Below are 17,915 nucleotides of genomic sequence, written 5' to 3' on the forward strand. Positions count from 1 at the left end.
TATTAAAGCAGTAGCGCACTCTGCACTATTGACTTAGAACTCTCAAGGAAGTTGTCAAAATTTTGCTAATTAAAATTTTATTTTGTGGTGGAATCAATTATTACGGTGCTCAAATTCTTTTATATACACCTTTTATAAATACATGTATTCTTTGACTTGGTTTATTTATATATAGACTACTGTCCTTACGCTGATGTGAGGTTCCTCATAGAGCAGTGTAATATGACAATATTGTTTAATTTTCATCAACTTCATTTTTCTTCTGCAAATCAATGTCACATATGGTGGAGGGTGGAGGTGTTAATTTTTATGTAGAGGGAGACTCGCGTGTCAAACAATACAATTACACTATTGAGTATGAGTGTAGTCCTGACCAAAGTTCAGGGGTAAATTCTAACTTCCCTGTTTTTCTGGTACTTGTAAACTATATTTTGAACAGAAATGTTTCTAAGGTCCAGCCAGGTTTATTACCTATATAAACAATGTTTAGTGTACACTATTTTTACTTCTGCAATATCTATACAGACCTAAATTTAAATCTTTTTAGTATTCAAGGTATGTCAGTCTAGTCATAAATTGTATGTTTCATACTTTCGGTATGGTTCATACAGGTGTATTAACATAATTTACCTTTCATAGTCAAGGTTACATGTTACGTACACTAGCTAATAGGAGGTATAAATTTGTATCCTCACCTTTCCTGTGGCTTTCTTGTATCGTAATATTGCTTTCTCTGTCAGTTCCTTCACTAGAAGATCACCGTCCCCACACGGTACTATCACACGAACTCGATCAAAACACACCGTCACTTTCATTGGCATGACTTTACATTGTCGGCCAGTTTCTGGTTCTTCATGGTCATCTACAATACAATAACTAAATGTCAGAAGAGTCACCGACTTTTATGAATGAGCTAGCCTTATCGAACAACATCATCAATTGTCAGTATTATAATGGGAGGGGAGAAATAACTGCAGACCAGACCGGGATTCGAACCAGGACTCCCTGAATCTCTAGTCAGGTGCTCTACCAATGCTACCTTAAAATTAAGGAGTTTCATTTTGATGGCAAGAACTGGTACTAGGCTAGAATATGTCCTAGGACAGTAGTATTGTTTGTAAACTTAGTTTGATTTTAGGCTTATTCTATATCAGAACGGGGACCCTAAAATTAATATCAATAAAAGTGAATCATATAGAAAGGTGTACTACAGAAAGCATTCAACTAATGTACATGTCTTCATAGTTACAACTTTGTAACCAATCAATGTATTTTTAAACGCTGTTTCAGCATCTTACAACTTTTAAAATCAGGAGACATGAAGTATAAAAAAAATTTCAGGCAAAATTAGCAGGTTCTTGCACCAACAGTCCAACACACACAAAATTTCCGTCCCTGTGTTAAAAAATAGAATTCCATAAATGTGATTGATGGTTTTTTTCTTACTTACATATAAGATAAATCATCTTATTATCAGGTGGTTCAACATTTAAAAATTTGTGCCCCCGGGTATACAGCGGTACATCAAAATTTCACATACGTATGCAAACAATATCTTTCTCTTGTTCACAATCCATTTCTTCGGGTTTCAGATTGAAGTATTTCAAAGTTTTCTGAGACACACGGAGGACTATGTTGAAGATGAAGCGATAACTTAAGACATCAAAGGTTTCACCTGTCCTGATATGTGAAAGGTGTTACAAAAATTTGGAAACTTTTTACTTACCGATGACAAACCATTTTGAGTTTCATTAACAATTTCAAGAACGTAAATAAATTATCCTCATATGAATTTAATCCTGTGAGGGGAATTCACCAAATCTTGATTCACACAAAAATTATATGAACTTCACAACACCGATAGTTCCCCATACCCATACAATCATATTTACAATATACACAGCCTCGTTTCGGATGACAACTTCCGCTGAAATATTGAGGCACCCGAGGGGGCGGAATTATTAGGTCGGTGACAAAATGACTCGTTCTGTCGTTCTGTGCGCTGACCAGTGTCTATATAACAAAAGATAAGATTAAATTGCATTTCATGTGCGAATAATGTGATAGATATTGGCACAACACGTTTTACACACTAACCCTGCGTATTAATAATTTTTCCATTGACTGGAATGCGACAAACTTCAATTTGACCCGGGGTTTATCTGCATGCTCCTCCCCCCTCCCCCACGGATTAGGATTTTTAGGATTTTGAAAAGTAATCTTTTATTTATTTGCTTGTGAAGATTTTTTGGATGAGTCTGGCCCTCCCCCCCCCCCTTAAAAAAAAATGATCCTACGTGCCTGATGTATACAAATATTCTGAATAAAACATTGTTTTAAATATAGATAAAACAGCATTATATGCTAAAAGTTTATTATGAATAAAATAGTTATTACATACGTACTGTTTTTAAAGAAATAATACGTAAATTTAAATAAATCATCATTTTTTGCCCCCCCCCCCCCCTTGAACCATATCTTAAGAATAAATGTGTAAAAACTGCATGATAATTTTTAATTAAATAGACTCAAAAAATTATTGTTTCTTTAATTTGAGCTTCTTTGCTGTAAAATTTTGAGCTGGTTTCATGATCAAAATTCCATGTTGTGGGTCAATTTACAACGGGTCTTTATTCAACACCTTTGGTCTGGTCTCAATATTCAACGTGGAAAAATGACCCCGGATCAGTTTTCAACCCGGGTCAAAATTCTTCGTTACACCGGCTTCACTCAGTAAAAACACCCACGGGGAGTACCAAATTAGTTATCATTTTATTTCATATCACTGGATATTTCATTGAAAACTTTTTTTCAACGTTAGACTTGTTAAAAGTATTCCCTTGACTGATTTTGGAAAAAAAAAAACCTGAATTGATAAATTAAGAATTTCTCTAGCTTTTTTGGCATCATCTTTGAATATTTCTCCAACCTTCTGTTCCATATTAAATTAATAATCCAAGTAAGACTTTTTGGTTCGCATATTACAAAAGATACACAGTCAAGCTCTTTAAAAATATCTTATTGTTGCATGTTCGAAGAACCAAATTTCCTAATTGAGTTGTCAAAAACTACTGATTTCAACTGATGTCAAATAGTGCAATATTGAATCAATTGTGATTAATATAAATTTCACCAAAACAACACCAAATTTGAATAAGCCTTGTTTTCTAATTCAATGAAATGAATCGGGGGGGGGGGGGGGGGGGGGGGCTACATTTGGCACGTGGGTGTAGCTTAATTACATTTCGCAATGAGTAAGTACTATAGCTACATATATAGTAACTGAAATCACGTACTGTATAGCTAGTTTTATAAAAAATTGTTTGCGTATGGATACCTGACCGACCCCCTCCCCCGGACGGTATCATAATACCAATGACTCCTTCGAATAGTTTAAATCATCCGTTTAATCAAGGTACATTTAACTTGATATAAAAAGTATAAATAGTCAGATATAACATATATTATATCTGACTATTACATGAAACAAACACTGACGACTTATGAAATGAAATTCAAAATTCATGTTTTGTTTCAGAAAGAGAGATATTTAGGCTTTGATACGTTTAAATCCGTCGATATTTCTTGTAGTACACCTCTACAGCGCTTCGTAGGACTAAATTATTTGTATTTGTTTCTGCTATGCAGGCACGTAGCATCAAAGGGGGGAGGGGGGCTGACCCCCCTTTTTCTCGCAGCAACTTATTTTCTTAAATTTACATGTAAAATTGTTTTTTTCATGGAGTTTGGATGTCAAATTTTCATTTTTACTTTATAGCACTTTAAAATCAAACTTTAATTCAGAAACTACGACAGATAGACAGTTAAAAAATAAATAAAAGAGAGAGAGAGAGAGAGAGAGAGAGAGAGAGAGAGAGAGAGAGAGAGTTTCCTGAAACAAAGCATGCATTTTTTAACGCCACTACACCAATACATTTTTTGTTACACTACGTCACAAGATGGCGATATATATATATATGTTTTGTTAAACTGTTTGTATTACTCAGATTGATTGTCTATCATCACAGCTCAGTGGTTAAAGTATCGGTCTTGTTAACGAATTTCATATTTTTTACCTATTTAATTTATTTGTATACTTCTTATTCATCATGCTATCTTTCATAATCAGGTAATTTTCTGCTGGTTTGAGAAACTTTTACCGTTGCAACGACTGCAGTCATAAGTAGGGTAAAACTAAAACTATAACTTGTCTCACGGCGGTCTAACCCACTCGGCAGTCAGTTGGAAAAAGCCACGTAGAGTTACCTCGCTTCCTGAGGTTTATTTATGACCGGTACGTGTATGCGGTGGACACTTGGTACATGTTCATATTAGAAGAGAGTTTGAAGTCTTACGTGTTGACAATATAAAAATATTAGATTCCTCAATCACAAGGAATAAACATTCTAGTGTGCTCTCCGTGTAAGTTCGACGGAATTGTGCTTGTAAATTACATGTATAACGCAACATAACATAGGTGCAATAGCCCCCCCTCCCCCCCCCCCCCCCTTCACCGGATTAGGAATTTCATGAGTTGGGAAAAAAATTCTGGTAGGTAAGAATTTTTTTGGAACTGTAGGTATACTCCCCCACCCCACCCCACCCCTCCCCCACGGATTAGGATTTTCATGATTTTGCAAATTAGATTGGGTTTTTTTTTTTTTTGCTTGTCAAGATTTCTAAGGATAAGTCTAGCCCTCGCCCCCCCCCCCCCCCACACACTTTCAATTTGCTTCCGATGCCACTGCATAATCATGTGTGTTGACTGAACATGACAAAATGTATTATCATTGTGAATATACTGAACATGACTATTACAAGTCTACAACATTGTATATTGACTGTACATATCTACAACATTGTTTATTGACTGTACATATATACAGCATTGTGTATCAACTGTATATATATCTACAACATTGTGTACTGACTGACTGTAAATATCTACAACATTGTGTATTGACTGTATAAATCTGCAACGGTGTGTATTGACTATACATGTCTACAGTAAATTGAGTATTGGCAGCATATGTCTACAACATTGTATTGACTGTGCATGTCTACAACTTTGTATTGACTGTATATGTCTACAACTTTGTATGTTAACTGTATATATATATATATATATATATATATATATATATATATATATATATATATATATATATATATATCATTGTTTATTAGCTGTTTATATCTACAATATTGGGTATTGACTGTATATATCCACAACATCGTGTATTGACTGTATATGTCTACAACATTGTGCATAATTGGCTGTATATGTATACAACATTGCGTATTGGCTGTATATGTCTACAACATTGTATTGACTATATATGTCTACATTATTGTATTGACTGTATATATCTACAACTTTGTGTATTGGCTGTATATGTCTACAACATTGTGCATTGGCTGTACATGTCTTCATTATTGTATTGACTGTATATATCTACAACGTTGTGCATTGACTGTATATATCTACAACGTTGTGCATTGACTGTATATATCTACAAAGTTGTGCATTGACTGTATATATCTACAACGTTGTGCATTGACTGTATATGTGTACAACATTGTGCATTGACTGTATATGTCTACAACATTGTGCATTGACTGTATATGTCTACAACATTGTGCATTGGCTGTATAGTGTACAACATTGTGCATTGGCTGCATAGTGTACAGCATTGTGCATCGGCTGTATATATCTACAACGTTGTGCATTGACTGTATATGTGTACAACATTGTGCATTGACTGTATATGTGTACAACATTGTGCATTGACTGTTTATGTCTACAACATTGTGCATTGACTGTATATGTCTACAACATTGTGCATTGACTGTATAGTGTACAACATTGTGCATTGACTGTATATGTCTACAACATTGTGCATTGACTGTATATGTCTACAACATTGTGCATTGACTGTATATGTCTACAACATGGTGTATTGACTGTATATGTCTACAACATTGAGTATTGACTGTATATGTTTACGACATCGTGCATTGCCTGTATATTTCTTCAACAATGTACCCAGTTTATTGACTGTACATGTCTACACATTGTAAATTGAACGTACGTGACTACAAAATTGTATAATGACTGTACATGTTTACAACACTGTACATTGTGTATTTTCTAGACTACGATTATTAGTATTGATGTATTTTTCTACAACTTTGGGAATTAAACGCCTTTTCGAATATTTTCTGTCAAAATTTTAAATTGACTTGTTTTATTTTCTTCATATAAGAATTGCTTCGGCACCATAATCCCCATCTTGCGTTTCTCATCAAAATGTTTGAGATTGTATTGATAATTTGTTCCAAAAATAACAAAACTAACAAAATATCTTTTTATTAGCAAAAGATGAACAATTTTCACATATTTCGGTTGACTTGTTTCTAGAAACAAAGCTCTGAACGTCTTTACGCGTTCTGCTTTATATCATGAATTAGAACAGAATGCATACAAAATATGCATACAAAACATTATAAATATCACAGATAAGAATCATTAGTGAAAAACAATAACAGAATATATAATTATCACAGATCAATGATTCAGTGTGCACAACACTGTCAACATCCTCTCTCATTGCACATGCGTCATTACGTACGTAATATTTATCCGCCCAATACAAAAAAAAAACCCACTCAAATTGATACCCTTGTAGCCTATAATTTTTATCCACTTCCTGAGGTAAATTTTTATTCACTTTCTGAAGTATCGTTACTGCGCATGCGTCAACTCCTACTGGAAGTGGCATGTTCGTAGTTGGGTGGCATTGAGAGCTGACTGCCACGTGACTGATTTGGTCTGGAATGCTGTGGTGTAGCGGGGTCCACTGAAAAAATTTGGGCCACCATTACTCAATTTGCATTATTAACATACTTGCGTGATTTGGGCCAAAGAAATGAATATATAATGTCTTTCCTGTTTCCCTATCAAAGTTGATTTATAGACAGGTGCTCCCCATCTAAATCAGTGCATTTATACTAGTGTACTAATGATCATGTCATGATCTCAAATTGCTGTTGAGAAATTATACACAATTTTTAAAATACAAAACACAAATAATTTACCATTTACAAGGTGGTGACCCCTGATCATGCCCGGTCGGCTCTCCATCACGTGATATCCGGGGATATTAATAGCCACGCTGTGTTTGAGTGAATCCTCGTAGCTGGGCGGAAGTTGGCTGGGGGCCTCGTAGGGAGGTGGATTCTGCGGTTGGACAACTGAAAGCAAACACCGAAGTAAAATTAAAAAACATGGCGAGGCAGTTAGCCAGTGGAATGTTTTTAAATTAATTTCTAAATGAAATCATAATAAGTTAGATTCTAATTGCAAAAAAGACGACTAAGGCTATTCACGCATGTAATGATATGTCAATTTCATTCCCCGTATCATTTAACTGATATATACAATATACGTATTGAAGCTTGAAGGGAACTGGAATCTTGCTGACTCCCTCAATGGTATACTTTAAATGTTGTATTATACCGACACAAACAAACAATCAGGAAAAGTTCAAATTCATATAATTCTTTGTTTATTCAAGTTATAACGTCAAAAAAAATACAATTAAATTGCGCGCCTCGGGGAATAGACTTGCTCTCGGGAATCTGGACTCATTCAATGGTATGCTTTAATTCTATATTAATTCATATTAATGGAAAAACACTTTTAAACGCTTATAACGAATTCTCTATAACAGAAGTGTCAATTTCATCATCTTGGTGACGTACTATTACGTATTGGATATAACAGAGTACAGTCTTGTTTGTCCTTAACACTTCACCATAAGTGCGTTTTACTATACACCGTATACTAGTGCTAGAATAATTGCAAAATAAGTTTGCTCTCTCATTTCCTAAGGACTGTAGGTCTGTTTACGCACAAATACTGGCTTATGTGAACATACGAATGGTCACTAAGTCAAATACATTACTTTTCCACACAAATAAAACCCCTTAAAGATATTCAATTAGAGAGTTTAGTCTATAATTTCAACCACATTTCCTTTCCCTAAAGGTGTTAAATCAGGATGTTGAAACGAATTCAAATGAAATTAAAACTCTTTTTTTAACTATGTAGAACATATCAATATCCAATGTACACAGCATTGAAGTCCCAGTATTAGCCTAAATATTAGATAAACACGGTAGTAAGTCAAACATCCTGGTACAGCCACATTGTCTACTTTGTAACAGGATGTTGATCATATCATTCAATTTGCTCAGTATGGATCTTTTTTTTTTGTTCCTGTATCTGAAGATAGTTTTCTCGCCTATGGCTAGCGTATATTAGTAATGATAAGAATTATCGCACTTTCATTTCTATTGATGATTAAATGATACTATTTTAGGCTAAATGATTATTAAGGGTATCAAAACGCTTTTATTTCTAAATCTACCTAAATGATAATCATCAATGCAATGTACGCAACGATTTGGTTACAGTGGTGTTTTTTTCTCCTGAAATTATCCGTTTGACACTTTATGTAATTTACTTATGATTTAACTACTTACTTTTTTCCTACCCAAATCACCACACAATGTATACCTCCTCTCATAACACCTTTCCAGACAATTTTCATTTTTTGCTATAATTATGAACTCAATTTTGATGCAATAATCCTGTGCTTTAACCAGGAATGATAATTACATATTTTCATTTATACAGAGCTATCAATGATGACGTCACTCGAGTAGAGACCAACCTTAAGCCACGATATTATCCCAAATATCTGATAAACACGATAGCCAGTAAATTTATATAGTGTTTCAGATGTAGGAGGAAGCTTGTTGTAGCATAATGTATTGTTTAGCTTGGATCAAAACTTGTTTCTGAAATTTTGAGGGTAGTTTTCTCAGTTGGTTAGTGCTTTAGTTCGCACTTTCATTTCTTTGAATTCGTAAACGATATATTCTACTCCAGTGTACTAAAAATTAAATTAAAATTAATCATATTTATTTATAGCACCTCTTCACACACACATACTGAATTTTATAATATAAGATGAAAATTAAAGATATTTCAATATGTCAAATGTCAACCATAAGAATAGAATACTTTCGGTGTTAATTCCAGAGTGATGACCTTTGCATAACATAGACACTATGAAATGAGACAAAAATCGCACACCTGTATTGAAGATAAGAACTTGCAGGTTATTACTTGTGTGTTTTTACTTTCTTCTTTTATGGAAAATAGAAAACGTTTTTCTTTAGAAAATAAACCAGAGGCTTAATTGATACATGTACAAGTTCTGTAATCTAAAGATAGCGAGTTCACATTCAAATGACTTCTAAACTGGTTGGCGTATACATATCGTTTAGAGCGAACGATTTTATAAAATCGTTTACTTAACGAATTTGCACATAATGAGATTTAGGTCACTAGTTTCCAGAGAGTGCGAGAGGTTAAACAATTTCACGCTCATTTCTACCTATCTCGGTAAACAAGCTGCAATCAATGTCACACAGACGCTTGATATTCCGGACGATAGGTCGATAAGGTGTATTTACCTACTGCCAGTATGACTTGGAATTATGCCAAATTAGGGATATAGTTTACCTTTAATACTAATTAATTCAAGTATCGGACAGCTTAATTTCTGGAGCATTGGTCAATACTTTTAAATTACCCTTAAAAGATTGTACTGTTATTAATTTCAATCAAACAATATACTTTTTATTCCTTCCGAAAAATCTTTAGACTCTGTTTTAAAGAACAAGACTATAATATAAAGCACATTCTAATCGAGGCAGTGTTACTTAAAGTCTACATAATAATCATATATGCTATACTGTGGAGAACATCTGAAAGATAGCTACTGTAAATACACCTTAATTTGTTTGGGATTCAAATTGCCTACTGCAATAAACATATTGATAGATAAGTCTATATTGGTTACCCCTGTTAAAAAGGGTTACTTTATAACTCTATACAAAAAAAGTCCAGCATTTTGACTGTTGGAATGGAACTGTAAAAACCTACTGTTAAAAGAGACCGTTGACCGGTGACGTCATATTCCGCAAAAACGAATCATTAAATTAGTAAGGGTATAACAAAACAATTGTTTACTGTGTCTCGGGCAACAGTTAATATGTCGGACCGGCTTCGGCCTTGAGCAACAGTTTGCGAGCCGAACCAACAGATCAACTGTTGCCCTCGATCCCACTCAACAACTGTATACTTTAAATTGCTATATAAGACAAAAGTCAAGTTAATTCTTGATTTCAAATTGTCCTCAAATAGAAAAAAATCTTTTCTAGCATTTCTGAATTCTTGTATTAAAGGGGTGATTTCTTCTTTGAAACATTAAAGCTGCTTGGTCCGATATTATATCAAATTTTATGCACGCTTTTAAACGATGGCTATGCTTAGTATATGTATAATAATAGACATTGCAGTAGTTTTACCCGTCAATTATGCCAAATTTCAATGAAGAAAAATACGTACAAAATTTGCTAACAAAACAAACGACATTAAAAGGTACCGCGTTATTTCGTCTCATGTTAAATTTCACCCCTGACGACGAGACGGGTATGGTTGTATTACGAATTTGACATCGCTTTAAATAAAGGTCGAAATGATCAGACAAATTACAAATAAACATGTGTACGTTTTGTTCGCTAATATTTCTGAAGTCTGCTTTCTTTACAATCGATGCATAGCATGCGGGTTGAATAACCCCAATCATTCGGGGGACGAAACCAAGCGGTTTCCTTTTCTAAACATTTTGGTTTGTTTTTTCGTTTGCCCAAAGAGAAATTATTTTTATTTACTTTGAATATTTCTAACTTTGAAAGGATACTGATTCTGCTGGTGTAAATAGGAGAAAGTCCATAACTTTCTAAGATAAATGATTTGTATGGAAAAAATTTTGATACTGTAAAAACAAAAAAATCGGACCAAGCAGCTTTAAACAAAGGTATATTTTCATCGATCACAAACATATGTCTCGAAATCTTCTAACTTATTGTTGACAGAAAAAAAGCTTCACTTCGTTTCCCATAGGAAACCCCAACAAATATAACAGTTCTTTTTTGACACGTGACTTACCTGCTATTCTGCGTACGCGCGTCCTCCGTTTTGACCATTTGTGTTTGTAGTAAACTATTACCATAGTAATTAAAACTGTAATGAATAAGCCCAGGGCCACCCTGCAAAAAAGAAAAATAAAGACATGGACGTTTGTGAAAATACTGGTAATCAAAACTGTTAATTCTAAATTATACAGAAATATCATGAAATATTCTCTCCTTTTTTTGTACTGTCCTTTCCGATTATATTTTATTTTTAACAAATAAAATATACCACATGACTACTAAATAAAATATACCACATGACTACTAAATAAAATATACCACATGACTACTAAATAAAATATACCACATGACTACTAAATAAAATATACCACATGACTACTAAATAAAATATATCGTAAAGGACAGTACTATACAAATCTTGGTGTGGTAAAAAAACAAACCTAAAACTATAACGCTAACACCAATGGTCACCAAAAAGTAGAGTTTTCCTCAGTTTCAAATACTGAATTTCCTCAATTTCAAACATTTAATTACGAGAAAAGGGCTACATAGAGTTCTATTTATCGCAGTATCAACTATTGGGATGACCATTAACGTTATAGCGTGCATAAATCTTCATTTGATTGTGGTTACAGTTAACAAAAATTTGCTCTTTTCGATCTTTATATGCAGTCTGATTAAGGAGGCTGGATGGTCAACAAATTACTCATCAGTTTTTGTTGTTAGCCATGAACTATATCACTGAGTCAAGAAAAAAACCCAAATATTTTTTTGTTTAAAATATATTTAAAATATATATATTCTTCATTCGGCAAACCTCGGCCGATTCCGTAACCTACATCAAATGATGAGATACGAATCGGCCGAGGTGTGCCGAGTGTATATTCTTATATCTTTATATAGAGCTCTTCATCTTAAGGAGATAACTATGGTCTAAAAATAGCCAAGCCCACCCAGCCGTCTTAGTCACATGAAGGACGATCAGTATAAAGAAGCTGGTTGTAGGTTTGATTTTGATTGACCGGTTTTTAACCTTATCCGATTCGATCTGAACAACTTCGTTTTGAAATTGTAAATATTGAGGACTAATTTATGGTTGCCACTAAATATATCTGATGACGTTTACAATTTTAGGGTACAGAATCATTTTGACAAAACACCGATACATGTAATTACTATTACCCTTAAAATTACACAACAAATGGCTGACAAGAAAAAGAATTTTGCATTTTGCAATGCATAAAGCAGATACTAGTAATTAAACTTCCAAAAAGGAACGGAAAATTGTTTGACTTCAAAAATAAGAAATTGGATACCTATCCTGAGCATTATTGGACTATTTCTCAAATAGTTTAAAGCATTATCTCTGTTATATTGTTACTATGTAAGGGGTTTAGTGCGACTTGAAAAGAAACCTTGATATATTGATATTAAATGCCTTTGATTCTAGTGATTGTATTACATGGACATTGAAATCTATCTGAAGAACAAATCAAACAGCCATTAGTCAAAGTCTACTCAGCAATCGGCGCTTCCCCGTTGTCTGTTTGAGTTTCATTCAGTCTGCAAGCATGTCCCATTCTACCGGGGTCTCATTTCTATGGCGGATGGATATCTAGTTACCTGCGGACTTTAATCATCCGCGTATAAATAGAAACTAAGCAAATATTTCTCCAACGTATAATGTGTTTTTGGCTGTGAATAGAACAAGCTAAGAGGTGTTTTATGTTATAGATTTTAGGACATGTTTGTAGAATAACATTTGGTATATACACCCATTCCACTGTCAGTAACTCGATAGTGGTTTTTGTGTTGAACCGAAAATTAAATATGTTTAACGGTTTTTAGTGTGTACTCGCACACCTTGGTATAGCTGTTCTGTCACCAAAACAACCTTTCTCTACGACTTCATACTGGTATTTTTGGTAGCAATGTATTATCTTTAGAACCAATTTAACAAATAAACATTGAGGTTGGCAGTCTTAGTTTCGAAGTGTTTGTAATATTATTCATTCAGGCAGATTGATTTTGTTTTATTCAGCTAAGTAAATTAGACTAAATTATGCAGTCCTGAATAGAATGGATGAATAAAAAACCTAAAATTCATTTACTTTTTGCACGAAAATAAGGTTTATGAATCTTACTATTGTCTAGCTTTAAATGTTTCATTATTAATCTCCTTTTTATGTTACAAATACTGAAAGCATTGATTAATTGCCAAAATCCTGTAAGTATTTTAAATCGTCTACTCTTCTTGAACCGTTTAATAAATCAATCATTTTCAAAAATCCTAAGAAATACAAAATCTATGTTCCTCTGCTTGATTGTACCGGGTATTTCATTGTAAAGGTATGTGAAAAAGTTAACGCTAGAAAAATACTATGGAACTCATGTTCTTCTGCATCTAGCACTCGTCGTTGCAATTCATTTGGTTATTCGTGTTAATTTGTTGTACTATATACATTTGTTTAAAACATGTTGTCTATGATTCTGAGATCACTGATAACGAAGACTCAATGAACTCTATTATCTATTCTTTCCATGTTTTTTTGGTCGCCTTCGGTCTTCTGAATTCTGATCACGTGATAAAAGCAAAGTTAAGCTTAACTATACGTCGTTTTAAGCAACCCTTTATTTCTCTCTATTTCAGCCTTTAACATTCTAGGAAATAATTTGCTGAAAAGCTAAATTTTTAGAACCGGAAATGAAAAAGTAAAACCGGAAGTTGACTTACCAGACATACCAGAAGGTATACCAACAAGAGTCATTGGTCCCGTCTTCATTGCACGCGTCTGCAGACTGAAAAGAGAATATTTTATTATGTTATTTTAATTTCTTTCTCTTTCTCCCCTCTCTCTCTCCGGATGAAAAGAAAAGACAATGTAGATGAAAAATTATACACAATGTAAAGTATGAAAATTCCGTCATCATTAAAAGGAATAAGCTTAAAAAAAAAAAAGAAGAAGAAGCAATACAGATACAACACTAGGACGATATGAATATATGTCTATTTATTTAATCAAATCTTATTAAAGAAAAGAAGATTAAAATAGAAGAGGCTACAGAAAAAAAAATCATTTTACCAAGCCAGATTCCCAACTCGAATTTTTCTAACATTGTTTTGATATTGATCTGCAACTGTTAAGAACGTCATCATGTATAGTCTTACAAACATAAAACAATGGAACATACACACACTTTGTATTGTGCTTTTTCAATAGACCTCCACCTTTGTATCAACAAGTGTGTCGTCAAGTTCACACCTTAAGATAATTTCTCTACATGTTGACTCCACGAACGACGGTCTTTTAGATGTTTTGAATTCATACTGTTACGACGTCATGGAGTTTATTTAGTTTTGGGTTGTATAGATTGTAAACTAACAAGAATAAGTGTTGAAATGTCGTGATACATGTATCCACGTTTATTATTTAGCAACGTGGACTTTCATAACGATACTATTGATTATCCGATATTAGCATTATGTTTTGTAACAGAAATTGATAAATTTTGTTTTATTAAGTTGGTATATATACGTATATAAATTAATTCATTTTGGTTCAATTGTAAATAGAAACTGTTAGTATACTGTTATGTGTAGTGGTAAAGAAGATTCGACCAAGGATATTGCCCTCTTGCCCTAAATTTAGAGGAAGAACCGTCAGTTTCGTTCACTGATTATATAATATAATTGATAAATGCAAATGCTCGAATCAATCTTTTATTTTTAAAAAGTAATTCAGGTATATTAAGTACAGGGCAATAGCTCTGTTTAATTACATACATAAAGTAATATTTGATAAAATGTGTATGGCTTATTTGTACTTTAGAAACGGGGATATAAAATCACGTGTTCTTGAACAATGGCTAAACTTATTGATATACACTTGTTTATGGAAATCGTTGGATGGATATATATCTTAATCCGTGCTAATCCCGGATTAGACAGAAATGAACAATAACAGGTAATGAAAGCCAGAGGGTGACAATAGAACACAATGATATAGGTCTGAGGAATAAAGATCTCTACAATCATTCGTCCAGCAGTCACCTCGCTGTGATGATAAACAACAATAAAAGATCTCCAAATACGTAACAACGACATCTGTCGGCAGCAACATGTATAATATATTCAGTGTCTCTTAAAACGTATTGAGAACTTTCAAGTTGATTAAATAATGAAGTACAAGCGGTGTTGACATTGAATGCAACAAATACACATATGTTTCTGTCTTAATTTCATCTATTTTGATTTTAGGTTATTCAATCATTTAAACTAATTATAAAATAAAGCATATTTTCAGCTCAGGTCCTACGTGGCTTTTATAGGTCTTGGATTTTATTTTTTACAAAATTTGAGGTATTTTTACAAAAATGTGAAATGTTGTATTTATTTTGCGAATGTAAGGGGGGGGGGGATTTTAAAGAAGTATAAGCATGCATGTCTTTACAAAAATTTTGAATATATTATTCATTATAAGCTAATTCATTATAAGCTAATTCAAACATTCCACTGGTTTATGGGGTTTTCATTATTATTGAGACTTTTCCATCTTCAAAATGACGTCAATTTTCCAATCGAAAATTATGAGAAGTAGAAAGAATTTGATTGATGCGGAACTCTGGATCAGCAAGCAAAAAGTGGGTCATGTTGGAAATAATTTAGATCACATTAGGTACTAGTAAATCGACTATAGGAAGGGGGTCCCTAGCTAATAGCTAAACGTATATATTTAATCGTTTTATGGACAATTTCCCTCAATCACGCCAAGTCTACTAGTAGGTTATTTACGTTTTCTATGCTTTTGATTTGATAAGCAACTTGGTTATAATACGCAATAATTACAACATGGAAAGATTTTTTTTCAGAACGTTATGATTTGACAAACGAGTATCATACTTATATTTTATATCAAATGAAATCTAAGTTTCTATAGTCTAGGACATTCAAATTAGACCTACTCTAACATGTCACACACAAACATGTGCTTGACCACTTTAAAAAAATGTTTGAATTTCTAATTAAAAAACCCTGGCAATTAAACAAGAAAACCCCACACCCTTATCCGCTCGCATGTGAATATGCGCACGTGAGAGGAGGGGGGTGTAGAGGGCGCATTTTGCTGATGGCTACGTACGCAAATTCAAGTCGCAGAATAGTTAACATTAAGTTTGGTCACAGTCTCCATTTAATATTCTGATATTTTGCTCTTTTTGATAAGAACTGAGCTCATCTAACATTCATAGCGCCCGAGTAATATAACAATCGAAGTTGACTCTCCCCTCCCCCCGCCCCAATACATGTCAGGTGTCGCGTCGTTTCATCATTGTATCCCGAATTACAGTCGATATATTTCCCGAAAGATAAATATTATGCCATAACGGGTCCATTTTCTGGCGTTTATGATGTTTTATTCATTCAATTACAGAATTATTATTGACCACACGGCAAGGCTCTGTGCGTTAACTCCTTCTACATCTATTGATCATTGGAAATATAACCCATCATTAATTAAGTGATAGAGAAAAATTATGGAAAAGACACTCTGACAGACTGTATAATGTATAACGTTTCAATGTTTTGAAATACCGTAACTACTTTAATTAAGTTGACATGGCCACTTCAACATTTATTTATGGATATCGTAATTTTTTTCCTTTTTTTATTGAACCCTGTTTCATTAAACCATTTTAATTAAACTAATTCTCGACCATGTCGAATTCATATAATATTTTGTTGAGGGTGTGGGTTGACTTATCGATCAATTTACACTTAGACAAAATTAATGAAAAATTTAATCTTTATGAATTTATTTTTCATATTTCAGTGAATTATCATAAAATACTTGCTATTTTATTGGTCTGTCAAGCACAAATATGCTCTCTCTCTCTCTCTCTCTCTCTCTCTCTCTCTCTCTCTCTCTCTCTCTCTCTCTCTCTCTCTCTCTCTCATCATAATACATGTATATGTCACAACGATTATAATTTTACAGCATTGTGTTTAATTTGCTGAATATTGAGAAAAAAGTATGAGTGAAAGAGAGAGAGAGAAAGAGAGAGAGAGGGGGAGGGGGGCATGGACACTTACCAAGAGTTGGGGGTGAGAGAGGATCGCCAGTAAGACATAAACGCACACATTTTCCATTCTATGAGGATGTCCTACTAGTTCGCTGTATTCTCGTAGGACGAACCATTTCCACGACAGTCACTCATTTCTTCAAAAACACACATTCACATTCGATGCACTGGTTCCGGTTAAGAAATGGAGAGAAAAAACACCACAACACCAGTACGCTCCAAGTTAAAAAAAAAAATTACTGAATATAAAAAAAAAATAATGATTTTAAAATTATAGAACTTGGTGTAAATCCCGCTGTCTCATTGATCACGAATAACGAACAAATGGATTTTTTGTAACGTCCTTGGAAGTAAGGATCCGATAAATAGCAAAATGGGGGGTTTGCAAAGATAGGTATGAGTGGACCGTCTTCTAGGGTCCCATTTTCGCGTCCATCTGTACAGGGGAGAGCTCGATCCAAAACCTAGTCACGTTAAACTACCCGGGGTGTCCTCTATGTACATAGCACTGTGCCGGAATAGGGCTTAATAAAATTCACTGCACGGAGAAATCAATAAAATTAAATGTACTTTCAATACCAACTATTTAAAAAATACCCGCGTGTCGGCGCATGTTTAAAATCTCAACGTTAAAGAGGCGAGCTGTGTGGTTTTCCTGTGTGAGGATTATATATATTTACAGACGCGATATTAAACTTTGTATAAGGGCCGGAATTGGAACATAGTCTTTCTTTCTTTCTTTTAAATGGCACGATTTTTGGATA

At 33.7% G+C, this 17,915-nt stretch overlaps 2 protein-coding genes across 2 annotated transcripts in view; both read right to left on the reverse strand.

Annotated features, from left to right (window-relative positions):
- The window catches only part of LOC128164168 (partitioning defective 3 homolog), a 43,494-nt gene extending 41,572 nt beyond the window's left edge, over positions 1-1,922 (reverse strand). Inside the window, exons 1-2 of the mRNA XM_052827913.1 lie at positions 1,727-1,922; positions 696-862 (exon numbers count right to left, since the gene is read on the reverse strand). Of these exons, the coding sequence (XP_052683873.1) occupies positions 696-821 (126 nt within the window). The 5' untranslated portion in view covers positions 822-862; positions 1,727-1,922. The remainder of the gene's footprint in view (positions 1-695; positions 863-1,726) is intronic.
- A 4,432-nt stretch (positions 1,923-6,354) lies between these two features.
- Positions 6,355-17,679, reverse strand: LOC128164169 (uncharacterized). The gene is made up of 5 exons (XM_052827923.1): positions 17,162-17,679; positions 13,808-13,872; positions 11,087-11,187; positions 7,099-7,254; positions 6,355-6,860 (listed from the first exon to the last, which is right to left on the reverse strand). Exons 1-5 carry the CDS (start codon positions 17,216-17,218, stop codon positions 6,760-6,762), a joined length of 480 nt encoding a protein of 159 aa, XP_052683883.1. The 5' UTR covers positions 17,219-17,679; the 3' UTR covers positions 6,355-6,759.
- Between the last annotated feature and the right edge of the window lie 236 nt (positions 17,680-17,915).

The sequence above is a fragment of the Crassostrea angulata genome, chromosome 9 (assembly GCF_025612915.1).
Source record: "Crassostrea angulata isolate pt1a10 chromosome 9, ASM2561291v2, whole genome shotgun sequence".
NCBI lineage: Eukaryota > Metazoa > Mollusca > Bivalvia > Ostreida > Ostreidae > Magallana > Magallana angulata.

Bases quoted from the DNA above. Each gene is read 5' to 3' on its own strand.
- LOC128164169 (XM_052827923.1), bottom strand. From the start codon at position 17,218: ATGGAAAATGTGTGCGTTTATGTCTTACTGGCGATCCTCTCTCACCCC. The intron at 13,873-17,161 runs GTAAGTGTCCAT...TTCTCTTTTCAG, and splicing joins TCTCTCACCCCCAACTCTTG to TCTGCAGACGCGTGCAATGA. The intron at 11,188-13,807 runs GTAAGTCAACTT...TCTTTTTTGCAG, and splicing joins TATACCTTCTGGTATGTCTG to GGTGGCCCTGGGCTTATTCA.